General features: G+C 35.0%; 8 protein-coding genes across 8 annotated transcripts; 4 read left to right on the top strand and 4 right to left on the bottom strand.

Moving 5' to 3' along the window:
• Positions 1-112: 112 nt before the first annotated feature.
• PHYBLDRAFT_175501 (hypothetical protein) lies at positions 113-1,714 on the bottom strand (the record flags this gene model as incomplete). Its single annotated transcript, XM_018437505.1, has 5 exons — positions 113-255; positions 331-537; positions 813-1,026; positions 1,078-1,452; positions 1,541-1,714. 5 exons carry the CDS (start codon positions 1,712-1,714, stop codon positions 113-115), a joined length of 1,113 nt encoding a protein of 370 aa, XP_018284247.1.
• A 289-nt stretch (positions 1,715-2,003) lies between these two features.
• PHYBLDRAFT_175500 (hypothetical protein) lies at positions 2,004-2,371 on the bottom strand (the record flags this gene model as incomplete). The annotated part of the gene is made up of 2 exons (XM_018437504.1): positions 2,004-2,181; positions 2,226-2,371. 2 exons carry the CDS (start codon positions 2,369-2,371, stop codon positions 2,004-2,006), a joined length of 324 nt encoding a protein of 107 aa, XP_018284246.1.
• Positions 2,372-5,953: 3,582 nt separating this feature from the next.
• Positions 5,954-7,157, top strand: PHYBLDRAFT_152776 (hypothetical protein; the record flags this gene model as incomplete). The annotated part of the gene is made up of 6 exons (XM_018432991.1): positions 5,954-6,038; positions 6,095-6,181; positions 6,233-6,336; positions 6,405-6,710; positions 6,777-6,941; positions 7,005-7,157. 6 exons carry the CDS (start codon positions 5,954-5,956, stop codon positions 7,155-7,157), a joined length of 900 nt encoding a protein of 299 aa, XP_018284245.1.
• A 107-nt stretch (positions 7,158-7,264) lies between these two features.
• Positions 7,265-10,360, bottom strand: PHYBLDRAFT_175498 (hypothetical protein; the record flags this gene model as incomplete). Its single annotated transcript, XM_018437503.1, has 5 exons — positions 7,265-8,634; positions 9,328-9,669; positions 9,847-10,029; positions 10,080-10,157; positions 10,213-10,360. 5 exons carry the CDS (start codon positions 10,358-10,360, stop codon positions 7,265-7,267), a joined length of 2,121 nt encoding a protein of 706 aa, XP_018284244.1.
• A 1,073-nt stretch (positions 10,361-11,433) lies between these two features.
• On the top strand, positions 11,434-11,993 carry PHYBLDRAFT_70958 (hypothetical protein; the record flags this gene model as incomplete). Its single annotated transcript, XM_018442373.1, has 2 exons — positions 11,434-11,551; positions 11,626-11,993. The coding sequence occupies 2 exons, from the start codon at positions 11,434-11,436 to the stop codon at positions 11,991-11,993; spliced, it is 486 nt and encodes a 161-aa protein (XP_018284243.1).
• Positions 11,994-15,886: 3,893 nt separating this feature from the next.
• PHYBLDRAFT_152771 (hypothetical protein) lies at positions 15,887-16,225 on the top strand (the record flags this gene model as incomplete). Its single annotated transcript, XM_018432990.1, has 1 exon — positions 15,887-16,225. One exon carries the CDS (start codon positions 15,887-15,889, stop codon positions 16,223-16,225), a length of 339 nt encoding a protein of 112 aa, XP_018284242.1.
• Positions 16,226-19,511: 3,286 nt separating this feature from the next.
• Positions 19,512-20,050, top strand: PHYBLDRAFT_102185 (hypothetical protein; the record flags this gene model as incomplete). The annotated part of the gene is made up of 2 exons (XM_018427682.1): positions 19,512-19,787; positions 19,826-20,050. Coding segments are annotated over 2 exons (501 nt in total), but the record flags the coding sequence as incomplete, so codon positions are not given.
• Positions 20,051-21,512: 1,462 nt separating this feature from the next.
• PHYBLDRAFT_70962 (hypothetical protein) lies at positions 21,513-23,180 on the bottom strand (the record flags this gene model as incomplete). The annotated part of the gene is made up of 6 exons (XM_018442374.1): positions 21,513-21,674; positions 21,742-21,927; positions 21,948-21,957; positions 21,999-22,047; positions 22,224-22,249; positions 22,606-23,180. The coding sequence occupies 6 exons, from the start codon at positions 23,178-23,180 to the stop codon at positions 21,513-21,515; spliced, it is 1,008 nt and encodes a 335-aa protein (XP_018284240.1).
• Between the last annotated feature and the right edge of the window lie 269 nt (positions 23,181-23,449).

Raw genomic sequence — 23,449 nt, 5'->3', positions numbered from 1 at the left:
GAGACAATGTTATTGTTGCTGAACAGAGACAATCAAATGACCTCTTAGCACAGTTTCTCCAGTCTAGATCTAATAATAATCAATAAAAATATTAAATCAATAGCTTTTATTTTTAAAGAGAATTCATTACTGCCAGTTGTTGTTGTTCACCACCAGTCTTCAGTCGAGCTAAAAGTGTATTAAGCACTTTTTCAAACATAACTGGATTAGTATTATCTTCTTCTCCCAGCCCAAATACAGCACCATCCTCATTATCTGAATTTTGAAAAATTCCCAAGATATTGTCATCTTAATTCTCTTCAAGTTCCCATGTATTATCAGCATCTATACACAAGTTGTGTAAAACACAGCATACCATGATTGCTTGAGTCAGACTTTCAACATCCTTCACATAAAGGTGCTTGTACAGAAATTTCCTTCTTAGCACCAAGAGTGAGAATGTGTTTTCAATCTTTTGTTGAGTTCTGGACTGTACTGCATTATATAGTTTCTGCTCTGGGGTAAGTGGAACAGTTTCTTGGTTTTTGGATCTACATCCTCAGGCAGCAATAAACAGTGTCAAAAGTTGAAGTAACAGTAGATACGCGGAATCTAGGAACATAATGAATTTTAAAAAAAACCATTTTGTATAAATATGATCATCAATCTACCAGCAATTATGTACGTGTTTTCCAGACATGTCTTTGGTTCTCAGTGAATCAGATCCTGATAAAGATCACCCAACTTTAACACACGATTATCACAAAGACTGCCTAATATATTACAAAGGTTTGCTAAATATCACATGAAAAAATCACATTTAATGTAATTACCAGGTGTACTAGTTGCAATGTGAATAAATGTTTTTTTATAATCACAAACGGTCGTCAAATTTATGCTGATATTTTCTTTGCAATCTGCATAACTGTCATCAGAGTTAGCAGTAGTTGGTTTTTCAATGGAAATTAGCTTTCCATTCATGGCATCAATTACTTCTTTTAATCTTTGTTTGCCATTTTTTGTTGGTTGTCTGAACCCTGTTATGATCTCTAGGGTTTGTTCAATTGTGTTTGGTCAGATAATGACATTGTCAATTACAATTGAGCTCATGGCAAGAATAAACTGGTCAGTGAAATTGTTGTAGCTTCCATGGCTACACCCAAACTTGTCCTTCGCTATTCTATATCCAAGGTGAGTGTTAGAAAATCTCCAGAGAACAACTGCCACCTGTTTCCACACAGAACAAGCCAGTTCACTTTCATCACATCTTCTGTACGGCTCAGTTCCCAAAAGAATGTTCATTAGTGTCTTGAAAGTAGACAAGATAATGTGGTAGTACTCCTTGAACGTACTTTCTTTGACTTCTCTTCTAATATCATCTATGTGAGAAGTGTCACTCAAACTTGGGTGCGTGATACCCCACCAGATTGTTTCCTTTCTGAGTCGATTAATTCTTCTTCCTGTAGATGTTGCCTGAATATGTTCAAAGCTACCATTGTATATATATGCAGAAGAAGATGTCATAGTTTGTCAACTGTAAGATTTTCATCTTTTGGTTGACCAGTTCTCTTTGAAAAACCATACACATGTCGTTTAACTCTTCTTCGTCCCTTTGTCTTTTCTTATTGAATTCTTCAAGTACTTGGTCATTTACATTATCTTCATCATGTTCTTTTTTGAAGGCATCACAAATATTTTTAAGACTTTGTTTACGGAGCTCCAAAAGAACATGCATTTCATTGTAGGTAATGAGTTAATTGTTGTTGTTGTTATTTATAATTATAGATAGAGAGAGTTAAAGGGATAAGCAGATAGTATTTTAGTAAAGTGATCATATTACGTGTAACAGATTTCAAGTGACTGGCTTTTACAATCTCAGCGGTTACTATAAGCAGTGAGCAAAAATTAGGGCAGTGGACTGGTAAAAATCAGTCAACCACAACTTTGTAAACGCCTATTGTCAGATTCAGATAAAGATAAGTTTCTTGTTGGTGTATCCAATTTACTGTCAATGTCATTCAAGTCTACCAAAAAGGAATTTTAGACCCAAATAAATCATCAAAATATAATAAAGCTGTCTTATCTTCAAACATGGAATATACTTCAATGTCTTGCTGCTCAATCTCAAACATATCTTTATTGCAATTTATAGTCTTGACAGTCTCCCAAATAGCTGCCTCTTGCATATCTTCAAGGGCTAAACTATTATTATTATATAAAATAAAGTAAATGAATCAATTCTATACACTTGAATAAGTGTATTATCCTGAATATCTTTTTCTTGATAACACTTAAATGTTCTAGCAGATACAAAATCATATTCTCTATCTTTATTTTTACAGGTAGTGCATTTACACTGCTTTTGAGCAGTCTTTTGGTAGATAGGAATCATTTTGAATAAAAGCCAAATGTTTATAATAGTATTTAAAAGTAAAGGAAAAAATTTTAAAGATTTATTTTGTTTTATTTTATTTGTGTTTAGTGCTTGTTATGTATGAGGTAAAAATAAGATATAAAATAAAACAAGTGCAGACGAGAGTACAGTGAGACTTTGTTTTATTAGAAGAAGTGAAAGAATCAGAAAAGAGATGCTGTTCTATTGCTATTAGTATTGTGCGTTTATATAGACATTGTATTTAGCTTGGTGATGATATGATGATATCATGTAATGTCTGTTTCTCTACCATTATCTTCTATGATTTAGTTCTTATGTTTTTAGTGTTATTGACTAGAGTCTTAGTATTTGTCTTAGTATGTTCTTTACGTAATTTCCTTGTATAAGGGAAGGTATATCTTTTAGTATTGTTACTAGTTGTTGGTAACTCAATGTACGTATTTATTGAGTGTCTGTACTTTTAATTTAAATCTACGATTATGTTGGATACAACAGTGCTGCTTTCTAATGATACATAGCTTTCCATAGCCAATAAAATTACCACAAATAATATTTAACTGCTTTAATTACAAAAAAAGAGCTGAGTGACAATTCTATTTTTTCTGTCCCTCGGAACTAATATATGCTGTACATATGCAAAATTAGTATATTTTTGCAGTCATTATATTTTTTTGATAGACCAGGTGGTACTGGAAAGATCTTTTTATTCAATGCCATACTCAGAAAAGTCCGTCAACAAGACAAGATTGCTCTTGCAATAGCTATCAGTGGAATTGCAGCTTTGCTTTTGGATGGTGGCCAAACTGCTCATTCCAGGTTCAAGATTTTCCTTGACATCAACACTGACTCTATGTGTTCCATTCCTGTCAACTCTGAGGTAGCAAAGTTAATCAAGAAAACAGAGTTTGTTGTTTGGGATGACATCTCTATGGTCAGCAAGGATCTTATTAATGCTGTCAACCGTTCCATTCAAGATGTCATGAAGTTGGTTAACCCCTTGCTCGAGTCTGTTCCTTTTGGTGGCAAGCTGCTCATTTTTGGTGGTGACTTTTGTCAGGTGCTTCCAGTCATTCCACAAGGAAACAAAGCCCAGATTGTTTCCCAGTGCATCAAGAAAGCACGTCTCTGAAGCTTTGTTCACCACATGAGACTTACAAGAAACATGCATATTGCTGAGTCTACCAACTCACAGGAAATGGCACAGCTTAATGCGTTTGCTACCCTTCTCTTGACTGTTGGCAATGGCAGTCTTTGGACGACTGGTGGTAAAGACGTCTTTCTCATTCCACTACACATGCTTCTTCATGGCCTTAATCTTAATCACCTGGCCAGTGCAATCTTTTCTGATCTTCTTAATAATTCCACCAGTCCCAGCTTCCTTATGGGCCCTGCAATCTTGACCCCAAAGAATGCAGAAGTTAGGAAGATTAATAACATCTTTATTAGACTGTTCTCTGGACAAGAAATCATGTTCAAGAGTATTGACAAAGGTCTCAGCAAAGATGATCGATTGAGCTACCCAATTGAACTGCTCAACACTCTCAACCCTGGATCTTTGCCTCCTCATTCTCTACGTCTCAAAAAAGAATGTCCCATTATGCTACTGAGGAATCTGGACCCCAAGAATGGCCTCTGCAATGGTACCTGCCTTATATGCAATGACTTTGGCAGATATGTTATCAAGGCTACTACTGTAACTAGATCAAGCACTGGAAAGATGGTGTTCATTCCCAGAATCAAGCTGAACTCAACTGGATCAACCATGTTCATTGAGTTCAAGCAAAGTCAATTTCCAGTCTGCCTTGTCTTTGACATGACTATCAACAAGTCCCAAGGCCAGACCCTTGACAAAGTTGGTCTGTACCTTCCCAACCATGTCTTTGGTCACGGGCAGTTGTATCACTGCAAAAACCATTGGGAATTATTATAATAATAGGTTTTGATTATTGGGATATTTTGTCACATAAAAATGAATTACTCGTAAATATTAAGGAAATCATAGTTGACAAGTTATTGAATAAAGTGTCAAAAATAATTGAATATTATCTTATTCCAAAAATAAAAACTGGGAGTTTAGGTATAATGTCTGTATATCAACTGTTCTCGGGGATCAATTATATAGACTATTCCAAATGCAGAACAATGTATTATCTACCGCTGATTAAACCTGTAATTTGATGTAGGCCTTGTTTTTGTAATAACAGGCGTAATAACAGGGCACTTCTTTAATGTTTATTGGCTAAATGAATCGAAGAAAAAATTCTCACAGGTGCAAATGCTAAGCACGAGTTACTCAATTGGATATTGTTTTGTTTTGAAAAATGGTTTTTTATTTGTTTTTATTTTGGATAAAAAAAGCCTTTTTTTTTTGGCAATAATAAGAATTCTATATAGTATTACTATTAAATACACTAATCTGTTATATTGTACTTCTTATAAATTTTGTTTCAGAATTTTTTGAATTAATAAACTTGGATAGTGAGTATATATGCTTACTGAAGCTATTTGATTAAAGAGAGTAGAAAGATACTTACATACCGTTAGAATAATTTGTTAATAATGGAATAAAACACAGATTTATATTATCAAAAGCTACGAGCCAATGCGTCATTCAAGTATATATTACAAAGAAAGGAATATAAAACATATACATACATATTTACTAAAGTAACATGTCTTGTCCTTGAGTACCAGTCATATAAGAATGTGAAGAACCATTTCAACTATAAAAAAGGAGAGTGAGAATGCTGATATAAAAAAACAAAACAAAATAAAAACAACACAATAATAAAATGAATAACACGTACCCTTATATTCTTTAAATGATTTGTTTTTACTGACCATATGTAAATCAAGGGTGAGCTATATTTAAAGTAGATGTTAGATATTGTTTTTAATACTGGGAAGAAGATGTTGATATAGATATATACATACATGCCACCAATATGTTTTTGTGTTTTTTTTTTGTCTGCACCGGTTATATCAGAGAAATATATGTAATGGCTATTTAAAGTAATTTATAGTTAGTAAAATAATGATATATTTAATAGTAAAGTACCTCTTGTATAATGAAAGACACCTGCATCATATGTATATATTAAGGGTGCCTAAAGTGAAACATAGTAGGATTAAAAGAGTGTTATTTTTATTAATATTATTAAAGAGTAGAGAAAAACAGAAAAAGGTGGGAAAATAAAAAACAGTGTTTGAAAAAGCCGTAGACCCTGAAAAAGCTATTAGACTGTTTCTCTTACTTTGAAAAAAAAATTGTCTACTAATTATAGCTTTATATGTTTCATAAAACAATTGTTACTTACTATATACCTAAAGAAGTTGTTTTCTAGCTCAATTTTTTTCAAAATAATATATTTCGATCTCCTTGATCATTTAAATAAAGAAGTATTTACACACTCATACACTTGCTCAACTTGCTCGCTTAATCATTAACATAATTGTTTAATCACTCAATTACTCTACAATTCTTTACGTGTAAAGTACTCTCTTAAAAATTTATTAAAATAGAAATATCAAGCAATATATACCAGAAACTTATTATTTTATTATATAAAAATACAGATAATGGCTCCAAGAACTAACATCAACCAGAACGCACGTACCAATGGATCAACATCTAGGCCATTGATCAACGCAGTCAACACTGGGCGTATAGAATCGTCAAATCCAATGATTGCTCCTAGACCAGAAAATATGTCAATCCAGTGTCAGAGTTTAATGATGTAGTCAGTCTTCTCGCTACACTCAATGACAAAATGACAGCCGTTAGTTCCGATGTTAGTGAATTGAAAGGTAATTAAACACAAACTATATTGTTTTCCAATAGACTGACTATTTGAACAGTACAATGCCAGGTGGGTGCTCAATCGACTGGCATGCAAGCCGTTCTGGATTCTGATATGGATCCTCAGAACATCATAAGCAGCTCAAGACACCCAAAGATCTCAGTGAGCTCAAATACTAAAATTATAAAAACAATCTCCCTTTAAATCTAACATCAATATACCTTTAATAGAGTATTATTTGGGGGCGGTTAAGAGATATTAATCTTAAGACAGATGATTTGGAGTTGATCAAAGAGAATGATGATAAACCAACTTGGGATGTCAATGTTGGTTTGTCTGACAAGTTTAACAAGAATCTTGCAAGTGATTTGATGCTTTACATTTGTTGTCAACCTGTAGCAGCCATGGTATCACCAAAAGAGCTATGTGGTATAATTGTAAACAGCTATTACAATCGCTTGACTGCTAGTAAGCTTACTGAAGAAGACAGACAGACAAACACTACCTCAAACAGAAGAGGAAATAGAAAGACTGCTGTAAGCATTTCTATTTATAATAATTCAATTTTGACAAGTATACTTAAAATATTATATATCTCATAGCTTAATAAAAGGAGAAAAAGAATGTACACAAAGCATAAGGATGCCATTACTGAAAAGTTTAATTGGGATTATAATGGCGTTTTTTACAGAGATGCAATGTCTGGTGATGAGACAGAAACCGATACTTCTGTTGTTGCATCTCGTCCTGGTTGGCGTAGTGATGAGGTAATGTTTTATATAAAACGGTTTTTTTGTTGTTTGATTCCTGATGTATATATACATTTATAGTTGAATACCGTGTTTGACTTTCTTGATGAGCTCGCCAGAGATGACTTGGGAAAAAGAGCAACGCAGTTGAAGTCGCGGAGTCATGTGTTAGTACACGAGACAATTCCTCGTGGCTTGGTCACAAAAATGCCTACGTGGTCAAAACGCATATAATAAAATTTCTGTCTTTTTAGTTGCACTCTTTATCACATCTCTTTTTATGTCTATGAACTATGTTTTATATTATTATTATTATTTTAAAAAAAAGATAGAGTATTTTATTAAGCGTACAGCTTTCTTGGCAGAGGAATAACAACAACTTTTGCTGCACCACTACCAGACACATGACTTCCAATTGCAATTGGCGACAAGATGCGGTGGACAGGCAGAATGTTGTCGTAGTCATACTTCAGAAATTCTGGCTCATACAACTCAATGCCCTGCTTGATTCTAGATTGATGGCAAGGAATTTTGTACCACTCAACGAAGGCAAATACGTGTTGGGGGTTGTGACAAGGGAAAAGGTTGGTGTGCGTGAGGTTTGGTGTAAAATCGTGCAAGAACAAGTACTTAATACGACCAGCATATCTTTCCTCAGAGTCTCCACTTTTTTCAATAAATTTCGCTTGTATATGCGATCCTCTCACGACCAAACCTTCTCCACCTGTGTAAACTTGTCCAAGAAGATTGATGGACGAAATCTTCTGGATTCGGTCATTCACAAACCAACAATTCCTGATTGTTGTCTTGGCACTGCAAAGAGAAGCATCGTCATACTCAATTTTATAGAAATCGAGCCGACAATCATACTCGGATTTTCTCCTTGTTGTTGGTGGCTTCAAACACAATGGTAGAGCAGAAAGAGGTAGAGATTCGTTGCCAAATGTTTGCTTTGAAGGCTTTTCAGTGGATTGTAGGAACGTTGGCAAGTGAAAGAATGACGGTATCAAAGGATGTGGCGAAAGTGCAGGATTATAGATTTTACAACCAGACAGCTTGAGAAAGAGAGAGAGGAGTAAAGGGCTGGTAACATTTCTGAGATGCGCTTGACAAAAGTCACCATTGTAAGAACTCTCAAGAAACCTTTTCATGTAGGTATTCTCGAACCCACTCTTCTGGTTTGTCTCAAACCCTTTCAATACACCATTATAGCGTTCAAAGCTAAATAGCCAAAATCCGTAAATTGGCCCAAAGTCCTCAATCGTTTCTTTTAGATGGAGATGGAGATGCATGTTTTGCGTGAATACATCTGGTTTATAAAAGTCTTCACAACCAACACAGAACTCCTCCAAACTTTCGTGAGCTTTTTTGATCCCATTTTTGGTGATACTTGGCTTCGTCAATTCTCTGCATGCATCGACAAAATGGATCCAATTGCCAAGCAGATCATCTCGCAGGCGTGTCTTAAGCAGAACAGGAGAGTATATCAGGCACCATGATTTCCACTCATCTGCTTTCATAAACGGAAATTTCTTTCCAATCTTTATCTTCAGAGTCGTATACCCTACAGGGAGTACCATTCTATTAGCCTCTTCCTGCATCTCTACCAAATCTTTGTCATCAAGCAAATTGGTTGCAATCCAAATATCCATCATTCGTTTTGCAGTCCCGAGAAAAAGGTTGTGCATGGGATCGATAATGGTTGCACGCACTGGCTCAAAGTATACAAGTCGATGAAGCTCAGACCAACGAACACCATTCTCAATCTCCAATCGCTTTCTCTATGTCAATGTCTTTGCATTCTTCCACAGGTTTGCATGTCTGCGATTTTCTTCTTTTGTGCGGTCTACCCATTCCGAAAACTTAAGCCCAAAATAGTTTACAGCATTGGTACCATCAATACGAGCAAACTGACGATTGCATTTGTAGCATGCACATGTGCTGTTGTGAGATGTAAACCCACACGTCTTCCTTGCAGCAGGGATGTCGCATGCAACCATCAACAGAGCGGCACGCACCAGAGCACCTGAGCAGTTATATGTATCAGTTGTGATACCTTTATACAATAGCATAAGTTCATCAACAAGAGGACGCAAATAGTTATTGATCTCGTCGGTGCTTGCTTCTTTAGGTCCAGGCATCAATCCAACAAGAATGACATTTTCTGCCTTGTTCCACTCTTCTCTCGGCAGATTGTTAATTGTCAGGTATATCGCACCACAAGAATATGTTACTCCATCAAATGGTTGAAACCAATCAATGTTCAGTGTCAATAGTAATGATCGTTCCTTCGAAACAAACTGGACACCATCCTCATCCACTAATTCGTTCCACATCTTTCCATCATATACATCGAATAAAGTACCGTCGACTTTTGGTTCACGATTCCATCTGTTGATCATACTCTCAAAAGAAGGACGTGTAAACATTTTTTTCAAGGTAGTTGTCAACGAGTTATAAACAAATGTGCACTTTGGAATCATGGCGTTCTTCATACTAGACTTGTAGAGATCATTCTTACAATGCGTCTTACTACCAACTCTTTTGAAATTGCAGAATGTATGTGTGTTGTTGCTGTAATCGTACAATGTGTGACAATTACTGCATGCTACATATTTTGATACGCCGTTTGTCAAGTCATTGTATCCTGTCATTTTCCTCAAACCCGGAATGCTTGTGGGAAGTCGGAAATCCTCTCCATAATGTTCAAGGATTGTATTTATGAATGTAATCAAAATTACTGCGCCTTCATCCACAATGAAGCTAGAAATAAATATCACAGTGAAAACCGCAATTACTCAATGCCAAATATTCTCTGGAAGGTTTTCTGTAGACTCTGTAAGTTATCATAAAATAATATTAATTTTTTGTTTCTTTAATTCAAACCTTTTTTCTTCAATCATAGTTTATTTTTAATATTTACCCTGTTCTTGCTCTCTGTTCTGTTCTTCTTGCTCAAATTCATCCGATGACTCATATTCAGACTCATACTCTGAGGTATACTCCTCTGTTTCAAAAAGAGATTCTTCCACCAAAAGAGGTAAGTGGGTATTGACATACTGCTCTGGTGAGGGTGCACCATCGGAGTAATTATCATCTATTGGTACTGAGTTTAAATAGAGTGCGCATTGGGTATAAAAAATAAAATACTATTACATTCAATATGTTCTTCAATTTGATCTACGTCCATATCAGCTTCACCAGTGTTTACTTTGGCTGTCAAAACTGTTTGTTCTAATGAATTAGAATACATCATATAAATAAATGAAAAATTGATAACTTAATTTACCATTAATGGTTTTATCCATATTCCTGTCATTATCATTCTGGGCATGACGCTTGGCAGTTCTTTTATCTGTCATAGTGTATCCAAGAGGATTGCGATTGCATCTTGTGCATTTGCAATGAACTTCATCGGGATTGGCAATGGAAAACATTTTTTCACTTAATTTTTTTTAATAATAAAGGAAGTGTGTAACAGCCGTTGCTTATTATAATTGTCTTTATTATTTTGAAAAAATTCTCTCAGGGACTCTGATATATATTAGGCCAATGATATGTCTTTAAATATATTCTCACTGCTAAATACAGGAAATGACCTGGGTTGTAATTTTTTGGCTACTATTATCGATAATTCCAGGTAAGTGGAATTCAATTATTTTAAGGTGTTTTTGCAGTGTATGTTGCTCTCTCTCAGATCCGAACTCCAAACTCAGTAAAAATCATGGTTGATATGGGCAGTATTTCTACTGAAGCAACCAGCAATGTCTATATAAACAATGTTATTTATAATAAAGTGCTCTCTAGAAATTAACCAATCTGTTTCATATCATATGCTTTCTGCCCTATGTCTTTATTGAAATATGTCAATTTTTTTTTATATGCTTTATTTTTATTTTTGTATTTTTTGTATTCACATTATTTCTCCTTATGCTTATGTTTATGCTTATGCTTATCTTTATTTTTATCTTTACGTTTTTTTTTACTTTTTTTCAAATATTTTAATAATTTTTTTAAATTGTCAATACCAATTATATATATGCCAATATATAACGTTTTTTTCTTTTTGAAAATATCAAAATACAAACCCCCCAAAAAATATGGCTGCAAGATATATTCCTTACTATTATTTTATTTTTATTACTACAATAAATCTTTATAATATCAAAATCCAAATAAACTCAGACAAATGGTTTTTTCTTTTTTATAGTATGATTACTTCTTCTTAATGAAGTCTCACTGGGGATGCCAGTATACTCCGCCTATATATCTAAAATCAATCAAAATTAGCAGCATCATATGATATATGAATTTGTCTGTAAAACATCTATCACATCTAAAATTTAGCACTTTTACTATGTCATATGATATACAAAGATATTAACCTCTTGAATTTATTTTACAAACTATTGCCAAAAAACTTATATAACTATCAAATCAAACTCTAAATTTGAAAAAAAAACCAAAATATAAAAAGGCATCTACTTAACATCATTATGCTGTTTGCCATATGTTTGGACATAGCAGAAGTACTCATAAGCAATGTCTCGTGAACCAAAAGAACATTTCTTTCCACATTTCTCAAAAGAAACCTAATATAGATAAATATTCTACAGAAAGTAGCCAAAGTAACTATTTATACATTTATGTGTATTAATGCAAATATTATATATATTTTTTAATAATAAATGTGTCTATAAAGAAATAGCTGCTGCCTTGAGAATAAGAAGTGAGCCTGTCCAAGACCAAAATTTGGACACAGAAATATTGACTTCTATTTCAGTTTCTAAATTGACTGAATTTCTACTCGCAAATGAGACTATTACTGAAGTTCTTGAAGCAGTCATGGAAAAAGAGATTGAGGAGACTTCATCTAATAAAGAAGTGGCTGGAAGAGAAGAAGAAGACGAGGAGATTTCAACTGTGAATAGAGGATTAATTCTATTCCATTGTTGTCACTGTAACAGAACTGATCATTGCCAAATTACAAACAGATTCTGTCCAAACAATAACAGTAGCAGAGCAAAAGGATCTAGAAATCAAGACAGAGACTTGAATAATATTGCCTGACTTCCAGCTATTTCAGAACCAGCAGTTGATAACAGGGAAGATATGGATATTGAGTGTCAATTTTGTAGGGCAATAATGTGGGCACATAAAAAAAACAGTTGTTCTTCTTTAAGAAGCCCTGTGTTTTCTATGTGTTATAAAAAAAAAGCATGTTCTCCCCAAAATTGAGTCAACAGCTACAGAAATTGCTGAGCTTTTGAACTATAGAACATATGGTAGAAAGAAGTTTTTTGAAAACATTTAAAGCTATAATAGCACAATGAGCTTTATCTTTTGGGAGCTAAAATTAATATCTTTGTTGGCAACAATATCAATGTGGCATACAACTTCCGGATTCATAGAATAATTTTTTATAGAACTGGATTTATTTTGCCAGTGAAAGAATCTGATATTGTTCACCCAAAATTTGCTCAAATCTATATTTATAATAGTGCTGCTCAGATAGATCAAAGACAGTATTATTCCCTATAATTGGAAAGAAGTGTTTTGAAAAAGATTTGGTCCATTCTTATGGAAACAAATCCATTCATACATCTCTTCAGAACAATAGATCAAATTTCTTGGGAAAAGGGACAATTTATGGATCTCACTTTGCGTTTAGTAGCTGAGGGGCCTCGGGATCAAAGACGGTATAATGCTCCGACTGCAAGTGAAAAAGCAGTTCTTATTAGGAATAATGAAGAGGGTACTTCAAGAGACATTGTGCTGCACACCAGAGCCAACTTCTGACAAAACATCAATGAGTTCCACTGATCTTACGATGCTTTACACTATGTGCTACTCTTTCCACATAGTGAAGATAGTTAGACCATTGATGCCAGCTCATTGTCAGGAGAGCATGTTACAGTAATGCAATAGTACTCAAAACATTTGATGTATTGACGCAACACCCAGCACGTCCTCCATCGTTTTGGCCATCTCTTTCAATAATATATTGTTGCTATGTATGCCAAAGTTGAGCACGATCAGCTGTACTTCATCACTAGCAATCAAAATCGTCTCCGTGTAGATCTACAATGAAATTCAGAATGCTGTTATTCATGACAATTGTAATCTTGCAAATCTTAGAAAGAGAGTTATTCTTCCATCTTCTTTTATTGGTAGCCCCCAGTATATGGCTTAACTTTATCAAGATTCAATGAGGGTTATGTGTTGTTTTGGCAAGCCTGATTTACTCATAACTTTCACTTGCAATTCAAAGTGGTCAGAAATTACAAATTCCCTACTGGCTGAGCAAAAAGCTAATGACAGATCAGACCTTTGTTCTTGGGTTTTCAATATGAAGCTCAAAGAGCTCATGATTGACCTTATAAAAAAACATTCTGGGGAAAGTTTTGACCTTTATCTATATCATTAAATTCTAAAAGTGGGGACTTCCTCATGCCCACATTCTTTTGATTTTGCGACCACAAGATAAACCAAAAACAATAGAAAATTTTGACAGAACAGTTTTGGCTGAAATCCCAGATCCTGAAACTGAGCTATTGTCATACAAAACAGTAAAAAAATGTATGATGCATGATCTATGCAAAAAATATATTTTAAAGCACCATGCATAAAGAATGGGATTTGTTTAAAGAATTATTCTAAAAAGCTTTGCAATGAGACTAGTGATGGTGGAAACGAATATTATATTTATGAATGCAGTCGAAATGGAAGAGTTATAAGAAGAGAGTCAAAGATCATGAATAATAGATGGGTTATTTCACATAATATATACATATGTGCAAAATATAATGCTCATATAAATGTTAAGATTAGCATCTCTGTTTCTGCCTTAAAATATCCCTACAAGTATGTATATAAAGGACATGCCTGTGCAATGGCCCATGTGCTGCCTACACCCACCAATTCCGCCCCACAACAACAACAAGAGCATGCAAACAAAGTTAATAAGTTTTTTGATACTCGGTATGTCTCTGCTTCTGAAGTATGCTGGAGAATATTTTCTTTCAAGCTTCATCAAGAGTATCCCAGCCATCAACGACTTTCAATTCATCTGGAAAATGCCCAACCCATATATTATAATCCATCTGCTAACCCAGAAGATGTTGTAAATGCCAGAAAAAACACTCTGTTAATGGGATATTTTGATTATAATGCTACATACTCATCATCTGAAAAACTTCTTTACGTCGACTTTCCTTATCTTTATGTATGGAATACAAAAGAACGAAAATAGACAGCATGTAAGAGGTTTGATAAAGAAACAATTGGCAGAGTTTACACAGTGTCTCCAAGAGATATTAAAAAATATCTGTTACGATTACTGCTGCATAATGTTAAAGGGACCAAAGGCTTTGAAGACATATGTATAGTAGAAGGATGTATGTATAAAACAAACCAAGCTGCATATCGTGCTCTGTAATTACTTTTGAACGATGATGAGTGGAGTAACTGTATAGAGGAGGCAGCAGCTCATCAGATCCCATTTTTTTACAAAGACTCTTTGCTATTCTTTTGGTTTTCCGTTCAGTATCAGATCCTTTCTCTTTGTGGTTTGCTCATCGCGATTCTATGATTGAAGATTATCTTTATTTGGCAAGAGAAAGTAGTGGAACTTCTGCATTAGTCCCCACACAAGATATGTTTGACAAATGTTTATGGGATATCAAAAGTCATCTATCTGCCAACTCTATGTTTCTCATGTTGTTCACTAGATTTGTTCTTTCACCAATGTCTGACATCCAGCGCTTTAGCCCAAATGGGCAAGATGTATAAGTCATCATACAAGAACAAGAAGATTTATGCAATCAAGCTCAAATTTTGCCAGATCCAGATACATTGACATTCAATAATTTACAAAGACGTGTCTATACAACAGTATTAAGTGCAATTGAAGAAAATGTGAAAACCTTAATATTGTATGTTGTCAATGGTCCAGGTGGGATGGGAAAGACATTTGTCTTTAATGCCTTGCTTCAAAAAACTCGCCAACAAGAAAAAATTGCTCTTGCAGTAGCAACAAGTGGAATTGCTCCATTGCTGTTAGATAGTGAGTGTACAGTACATTTCCAGTTTAAGATTCCAGTGCAAGTTAATCTTAACTCCTTATGCTCCATCAATGCAAGCTTGTAATTAGCACAACTTATTAGAAGAACGGAATTGGTTATCTGAGACTAAGCTTCTATGATTAGTAAAGATGTTTTTAATACTGTAAGCAGATCCATGTAAGATATAATGAAGGCTGTCGATCCATTGCTTGAAAACGTTCCATTTGGAGGGAAGTTGTTTGTCTTTGGAGGCGATTTTTGGCAGGTTCTTTCTGTTATACCCAAGGCAACAAAAGCTCAGATTGTAAGCCAATGTATCAAGAAAGCATCTATATGGGAAAATGTAAAAATCTTGCAGCTTACAACAAACATGCGAATTGCCCAAGCAAATAATGAACAAGAAACATTAAAGCTCAGGGAATTTGGAGCATTTCTCTTGCAAGTTGGTAGTGGTTCTGCCCACACAACAGGCAGTGATCATATCATTCCAATTCCGCCCCATATGCTACTTTCTTAATGTAATTCTGCTGATATGGCCAAAGCAGTTTTCTGTGATCTCTCCTCTAATGCAGCTAACCCTCATTTTCTCATGAGCCATGCTTTGCTTACTTTTAAGAATAAAGATGTCAACAAATGCAATGATACTCTTCTCAGCCAGTTTCCTGGAGAGGCATGAGAGCTTAAGAGTATCGACCAGGGAATTGATGAAGATGGTCAGTTGATATATCCAGTTGAGCTACTAAATATCATTGATTCTGGATCCCTACCATCTCAATCACTGTCCTTAAAAAAGAATGTTCTATCATGTTTTTTTGTAATCTTGACCAAAAAAACAACTTCTGTAATGATATACATTTGATTTGGAACTCTTTTGAAACATCTGTCATCAGAGCAACAATTATGACTAGATTCAATGCTGGGCAAGTATCTCTTATTCCAAGAATAAAGCTTAATCCATCTGAATCAAATAGTGAAATTGAATTCCAGCGGTTCCAGTTTCCAGTTTATTTTGCATTTGCAATGACAATAAACAAGTCACAAGGTCAAACTCTTGAGAGCATTAGATTATATCCCTCTGCCACAGTATTCTCCCATGGCCAGCTGTATGTTACTTTATCCCGGGTCAGAAAACCTTCTACAATCAAGATAGTGCTTAATACATCAGCAAATTTCAATGAAATAGCAAATACTGTATTTGCAGACAATGTTGTATTTAAGAAAGTCTTTGACATTAAGTAAAAAATTATATATACAGTCAAAGCTTAATATAGTGATATTCAATATAGTGATAGTGATAAAATTTGAATCGAATAGTATCACTATATTGAGCTCTGAGTTTATTTCTGTAGTATAAAAAAATAAATGTAGTATATATTTTATTTAGCATTTTAAAGCAAGCTCACTTTCTTAGATAAAATACTATGAATCCTATTAGAAAACAGTAGTCACTCACAGCAGCATTAGAAATATCACTAAATAATGCACTGAGTAAGAAAAAAACACACTCAATATAGTGATAGTAAAAAAAATTCTGTGCACCATCCATATCATTATATTGAGCTTTGACTGTAATATACACTATAAACTCATCAAACCAATTTCTTTTGAATAATAAAACATTTATACATATCCTTTCTTTTCATATAACTCACTGAAATAAAATGTTCCTATTAATTATGCTATATGGTACTTAGACTTCCAATAGGGAAGGGTTTTATATTAACTTCTGGTAGACTCTGCCACCCCCCCCCCCCCCCAAAGGGAGGCGGGAGGGGGAAGCACCACTTCCCTGGTTTTATCTAAAAAAGAAGTATTATATAAAAAATATTTACTTTTCTTTAAGTATATTGTGGTGATCCAGACACTCGGATGTTGGATTTATCACATATAAGAACATATTCATATTGGGATAGCGTAGTAGCTATCATCTTGTCAGTATAAAATATATATAAACGATTAAGTAATCAGCCCAATAATTATTACAGTTAGTACTGTAGATAATATCTTAAAGATTGTTAAGATAATTATATCATACTGCCGGGTAAACTGTGTCAGATCGATATGGAGCTAATTTAGTAGGAAGTCCTAAAGCTCTAGTATAAAAGAGAAAAGAATAGCTAAGAGCTAAAGAAGTACGATTTATGACTTGATGTCATAATTGTAACACCGACACTAGTTAAGCAGTAAATACACTCTAATAACCAAATATAGTAAAGGAAGAAAGCCTTAAGAAACTAAGACGTAATGACAAGAGCAGATTGTGTTTTCTTATAAAAAGGGACACTTTTTATTTATGAATAAAGACAACTTATATACAGTCTCAAAGTATTTCTATACGTCTCTATTATCAAATATTTTATTTTTCTATTGTTTTGTACCTGAAATACCACATATATAATATTTTTTATATAATTTTTTTTGAGTGTAATTTACAATGATATTGAAGATATGTAAAATGCAGAAGGGAAAGTGATGCTGATGTAATTTTACAGCTAAAAAAACAGATTAGAAATTACAGCTAAAAAAACAGATTAGAAATTACAACTAAAAATAAAATATAATGTTTATTTTATTATTTTTTTTGAAAATTGAACACTTATAAAACTATATTAAACTGTCAAATTTGAAGTCTTTTGCAGTGCTATGTCAGTAACAACAAAAATGTCAAGTCTCAATCTGATATTTATTTTCTAGCACTGGAAAAACCGCCCTGATTAACAATGTGGCCAGGTTGGTACACACATGTGTAGAAATAGTGATTTTTTTCAACTCAGTGTGTTTTTTGAAGTTCAGGTCAAAGATGTAGTTTTAGTTGGTTTCATTGGCTAACAGAATTTTAGAATATCAGTCTGGTATGGAAGGCTAAATTCACATACAGAGACCTATCATAATTCTCATTCTACCACCCTTTTTTTTATTCCTACTATTTTCTGGATTTACTCTCACAATAATCTATTTATAAACTCATAGTAGAAAAATATATGTCTTTTACACACAACAGGCATTCTTGAAGACATTTGAATAAAGACTATGAATTGATAATATTATAATTGTCATGTCTCTTTCTATATTTAATAATATAGAAAAGAACTTGTTAGAAGAATTCAATTAAACAACCATAAAATATAATGCTTTTTTTTACTATAAAGTCGGTGCAAATAAAGTATATTTTACGCTTGTTTCTCTTTTTATTCTCAATAAATCACGTCAAACAAAACACATAAAATGCCTTCTATCCCCCACTGCCGTAATGTTGTCTGCCATTGTGCTCAATGTAGCAGAAATTCACAGGGATACTCATTGGTGACAAGCAGAACCGCTGAGTGCCATATTAGAAAAGATGAGCTTGAGAGAATCGAGAGACTGGATATGGCTGAAAGATTGGCAAATAGTATGTTATATTCAGGGTTTATTTTTCGATTACTGAGTAATAACTTCTTTATTTTTTTAATTTTAATGAAACACAGCTGTGCAAGAAGAACAAATGATAGACGTTGATACCCAATGTAAGAAAAGAAAAGAAAAAAAATATTTGAAAAGCAGTAGAGACAATAAGCTAAACTAATCTATATTTGTATATATCCCGACCTGTCAATCTGAATCCATTGAAAAAATAGACGATCAGGCCAACTCACCTGATTCGAATGCCGCCACAATGGCTGACAATGTCTCGGTAGATGATGAGATCAGCGAGGTCAATGGCAATGACTCTGACATTGAAAGAGACATAAACTCTGACTCTGGCAGTGGTGAAGAAGAAGGTGTCGAGACAGACGTTGAAGAGTTTGTTAATGAAGGTCAGTCATAAATGATTTTGTTTTCTTAAAAACAGACCTAAAGAAAATTTGTTCTAATTTATTTTTGTTAATTTTAAATAGACCCATTTGATGCTCCTAACATGCTTGAAAACCCTGTCTATCAGTTCATCGCTACCTTTGCCATTCTTTTTATCTCACGTTATGTTGTTAACAAAGGTGCTGCCGTATTGATTGAATTTATCAATCAGTTACTTAAGATCTACGGCAAAGATTTCCAATTACCAACAAGTCTTATTGGCCTGCAAAGAATGACTGGATTTTCCAATTACGCCAATGGTATCAAGAAGTCTGTTGTATGTGAAGACTGCCACAAGGTTTACGAACAAGATGTGCCTCTCCCTACTCATTGCGACTTCAAAAAGCATGGTTCTCAATCAGCATGCAATTGTGAATTGATGAAGGTTTCATCTTCTGGTGCCATGGTGGCCAAGCGATCATATGTCTACAACTCTATCCAGAGATCATTACAAGTTTTCTTTCTTTGTTCTGGGTTCGAGCAAAAAATCAGACAATGGAACAAAGAGCTTAAGGTCGTAGATACACTATGCGACGTCTATGATGGTGCTATGTGGAAGGAGCTAAAGGACCAAAGTGGCATATTGTTTGTGGATGAACCTCGTTCATTGATGCTAACAATGAACATCGACTGGTTCCAGCCATTTGATGGTGTTACATATTCAACTGGAGCTATCTATCTTGCAATATATAACTTGCCTCGTGAGAAAAGATTTAAGCCTGAAAATGTCATCCTTGTTGGTTTGATGCCTGGTCCTAAGGAGCCAAAGACCAAAGAGATCAACCATTATTTAAAGCCAATAGTCAATGAATTGCTGCAGTTGTTTATGGGGATAACCATCCCGACCTTTGAGTGCCCAGCCGGTGTTAATGTATGTGCTGCATTACATATGGTTGCCTGTGACATCCCCGCCGCCAGGAAGACCAGTGGATTTACCGCCCACAACAGTACTTTGCATGCCCCAGATGTGTGAGGCAGTTTACCAGGTTACCAAGCACCAATCAGGTCGACTTCAGTGGGTTTGACTATTTGACGTGGAAAATCCATAGCGGTCTGGAAAACAGGTTGCATGCTGAGGAGTGGAAGAGTGCCAGTACGCCCTCAGAAAGGCATCAGTTGGAAATCGAAAATGGTGTTCGATGGTCGCAGCTGCACCACCTTGGATACTTTGATCTAGTATGTGGAACGATCATCGATTCCATGCATAATTTATTCCTGGGGACAGCAAAGAGAATGATGGAGCGGTGGATAAAAGAAGGACTGATAGATGATAGAAAGCTAGCTACAATGCAAACAATGGCAGAGACAATGGTGGTGCCAATGGATTACGTGGTGTTGAAATCGAAGATCGGAAAGGGCTTTCCATACATAAAAGCTGATGAATGGAAGTCCTGGGTGCTAGTGTATTCGCCTATCTTGTTGAAGGCCGTCCTGCCAATTGAAATGTTCAGAAATTGGATCAGTTTTGTTGATGCCTGCCGCCAATTAGTAAAGCCAAGCATCACGTTCTCTGACATTGACGACGGCCATAAATTTCTTCAAGAATTCTGTACTGAGTGCCAGCGTATTTACACTCTAACTATTCTCACCTGTAACATGCATTTACATCTCCATCTTCGCGAGACCATCCATGATCTTGGACCAGTATATGGATATTGGCTCTTCGGGTTTGAGCGATATAATGGTGTGCTAAAGAACGTGAATACAAACAGAAAAGATTCCTTTGAAATTACATACATGAATAGTTTCGTCCAAGATACATTCAAAGGTGATTTCGTTCATGCTGCTCTCACATGCCCAAGCCACGTACCGTTTCTTCCTCTTCTCGCCAAGCTTACTGCCACAGCTCAACCCTCCACTTCAAAAAATACAATAACTTTTCCCCAGCGCCCGTTCAGACTATCAGCCTTCATCCAAGCATACTCAAACCCTTCTCTTCCAGTCCTTGGCAATGAATCTCTTCCTCCATCCGCATTTCCTCTCCATATCAAACCCCCATCAGCAATGAGTGATGTTGACTATCCTCATTTGCTTGATTACTATAAAGTCGCATACTGCATGCCAAATCTTGAAGGTTACCAGCATCCCTCCTCTCCATTCTCCTTTGTTGACAACTAAATCATAAAGTTGAAATCAATCAATTTGCTTGGTCAGGTTTACAAAGGCTGCAAATATGCTTCTGGTCGCGGCTCATTTGTTCAATCTCTGTTCCTTGGAAGTCAAGGCAATAATCGGTTGACATACACTGGCCAAATTCAGTATCTGTTCTTGCACACTTTCACTCCACCAGTAGACAACACAGAGCTCCAAACACGTGATGTTTATCAAGATAAACACGTGTTTGCATTTGTTAAGTGGTTCCAGATCGAGCATGACCGTTCAAGAGAGTTGGAAAGTGTTGACATCTGCAGTGCAGATTTTATTGCGTGTGATTTTGAATGCATCTTGCCAGTACATCGAATTTCATCAGTTGTTGCAACATGTGATTATAAAACCAGCACAAATAATAAGAAAATACTTGTCAACGCTTTACCACACAAACAATACAATTAATATTTAATACATTTCTTTTTTAATAAAAAATTTCAATACATAAGCTAATGTAGTCCTATTATATATGTTGCGAACAATACATATGTGTTAAGAAATTTTGAGAGTAAAAGAAAAAAAAACGACAAAAAATGAGTTTTATTTATGACCCATATTTAAGAGCCCATTGAGGTAGAGCAGGATCTAAATCAATTGGGACTGTTGATTCCACTGTTCTACCATAAACTCTCTTAAGCAGTTGGCGGGAATTTGCACCCAATTGCTTAACAACAAATGAGTCAACCTCCGTAATGAATTTGTTAAGCTAAGTAATAAACATATATTAACATTCAGCCTGGCATCATTCAAAAAAGAAAACTGTTAGGTTTTACCTCGTCACTTCTCCAACTTGGGCGAGCAACACGAATCTCATTTCTTGGCTGAGAGGGGGACATATCATCGTCTGATTCACCTTCAGACATGACTGACTTTTGGATCAGTCCAGAGCAGTTTCGACCCATCTTGAGATCAATGCCAGCTTTGTAAGCATCATAAGCAAGGTGACGGCGAGTGTAGTTCTAAAGGAAAAAGACAATACAATTAATATTCTAATTGTTATTATTTAGCATAAATTGAAAATATAGTTTACATCACACCATAGGAAATGACAGCATTTGTAATTCCGCCAATGCAGATTACTATGTAAAAAATGCATACTTGCAGATATGGATTCAGCCAATAAAAACAAGGTGATACAATGTTAGTGTTACTACTCTTTGCCAATCGGATTTGTGGAATTCCATAGCATTAAACTCAATCGAGTGCTGTTCAGCATCCTCAAGCCAATTAGACTTGTGTATTACTTTTAACTAACCCTTTTTTGTTAAATTTGTTGGATCTCTAATTGGTCAAATAATACACATTGCGTCACATAAAAATAAGTTTTTATTTTTATTTTTGTTTTATTTTTTGGTCCCTGGAATATACAAAAAAACAAAAATAAACAAAACAAACAAACAAACAAACAAATGACAATAGAAGAAGTATACAAGACATATACCAAATTACTTTCTACTCGATAACAATTTTTTTAAAATAGTATTTTTATTATGTTTTTTTATAAATGTCACTTATAAAGTTCAGTATTGTCTACTATAATAAAATAAAAAGCAAACAAACAAAGCAAAACAATTGATTTGTATTAGTTATGATCTTATAAATGGCTTTATATTTAAAAGTAACTTACGTTTTATTACTGTCTTCCACTGGAGACAGCAGTTCTCCATCTCTGAGAAAGCACAAAGATAAACACCCAGGAATTCTCAAACCTATCAAGAGCAATATTTCTTCTGGCTGCTCTCTCCTCAAGGTTTCTAACCAGAATGTTTCTCTGGTTAGGTGCAAGACTACCCCACGATGGTATAGCTATACCATTTGTATGGTAGCGTGACATTGTTATCTGTACAAGCTGGCGAGCAAGTCTGCCAATGGCACTGTAAAGAAGCTGAGCTTCTTTGGTGTTACCTCTGGTAAAATGTAATACCAGGGCTGCAGTAACACTCCCAGCTGAGAGTACCCAACTGTTAGATTGTCCTTGGGGGGAAGGGCGTGGGATGGTGTTGCCACCAACAACCGGCTGCAAACGGTTCACATCAGGAGAGTTACCTCGGACGGGCTGTTCAGTGGTGGCCTCACTGCCCTCAAACCTGGCCTCAAACCTGGCCTCAAACCTGGCCTCAAACCTGGCCTCAAACCTGGCCTCAAGCCGGGCATATGCTGTCTCCAGCATCACCAGTCGAAGGTTTAATTGCTCAATGTCGAGCAATGACATTTTTAGAACTGTAAAGAAGATGTAAAATATAAAAAAAAACGAAGTTAAACAAAAGCAACAAGAAAAACTGAAAAATAAAAAACAAAAAGCCAGAATTCCTTTAAAAAAAATTTCATGATAATTAGCGCACTTGTAATTTTTCACTGTCAACTGATGGAATAAAAATTAATATCACATCCCAAGTGGTTTTTTCGACCTTACACCCCTATTTTTTTAAAATACAAAACAACAATTCAAAATGAACATTAATGACTTACTTAACCCTGTTA

This window comes from Phycomyces blakesleeanus (genome assembly GCF_001638985.1).
Source record: "Phycomyces blakesleeanus NRRL 1555(-) unplaced genomic scaffold PHYBLscaffold_38, whole genome shotgun sequence".
Classification (NCBI taxonomy): domain Eukaryota; kingdom Fungi; phylum Mucoromycota; class Mucoromycetes; order Mucorales; family Phycomycetaceae; genus Phycomyces; species Phycomyces blakesleeanus.
The sequence above is the reverse complement of the archived record's forward strand: the minus strand, read 5'-3'. Positions and strand labels throughout refer to the sequence as shown.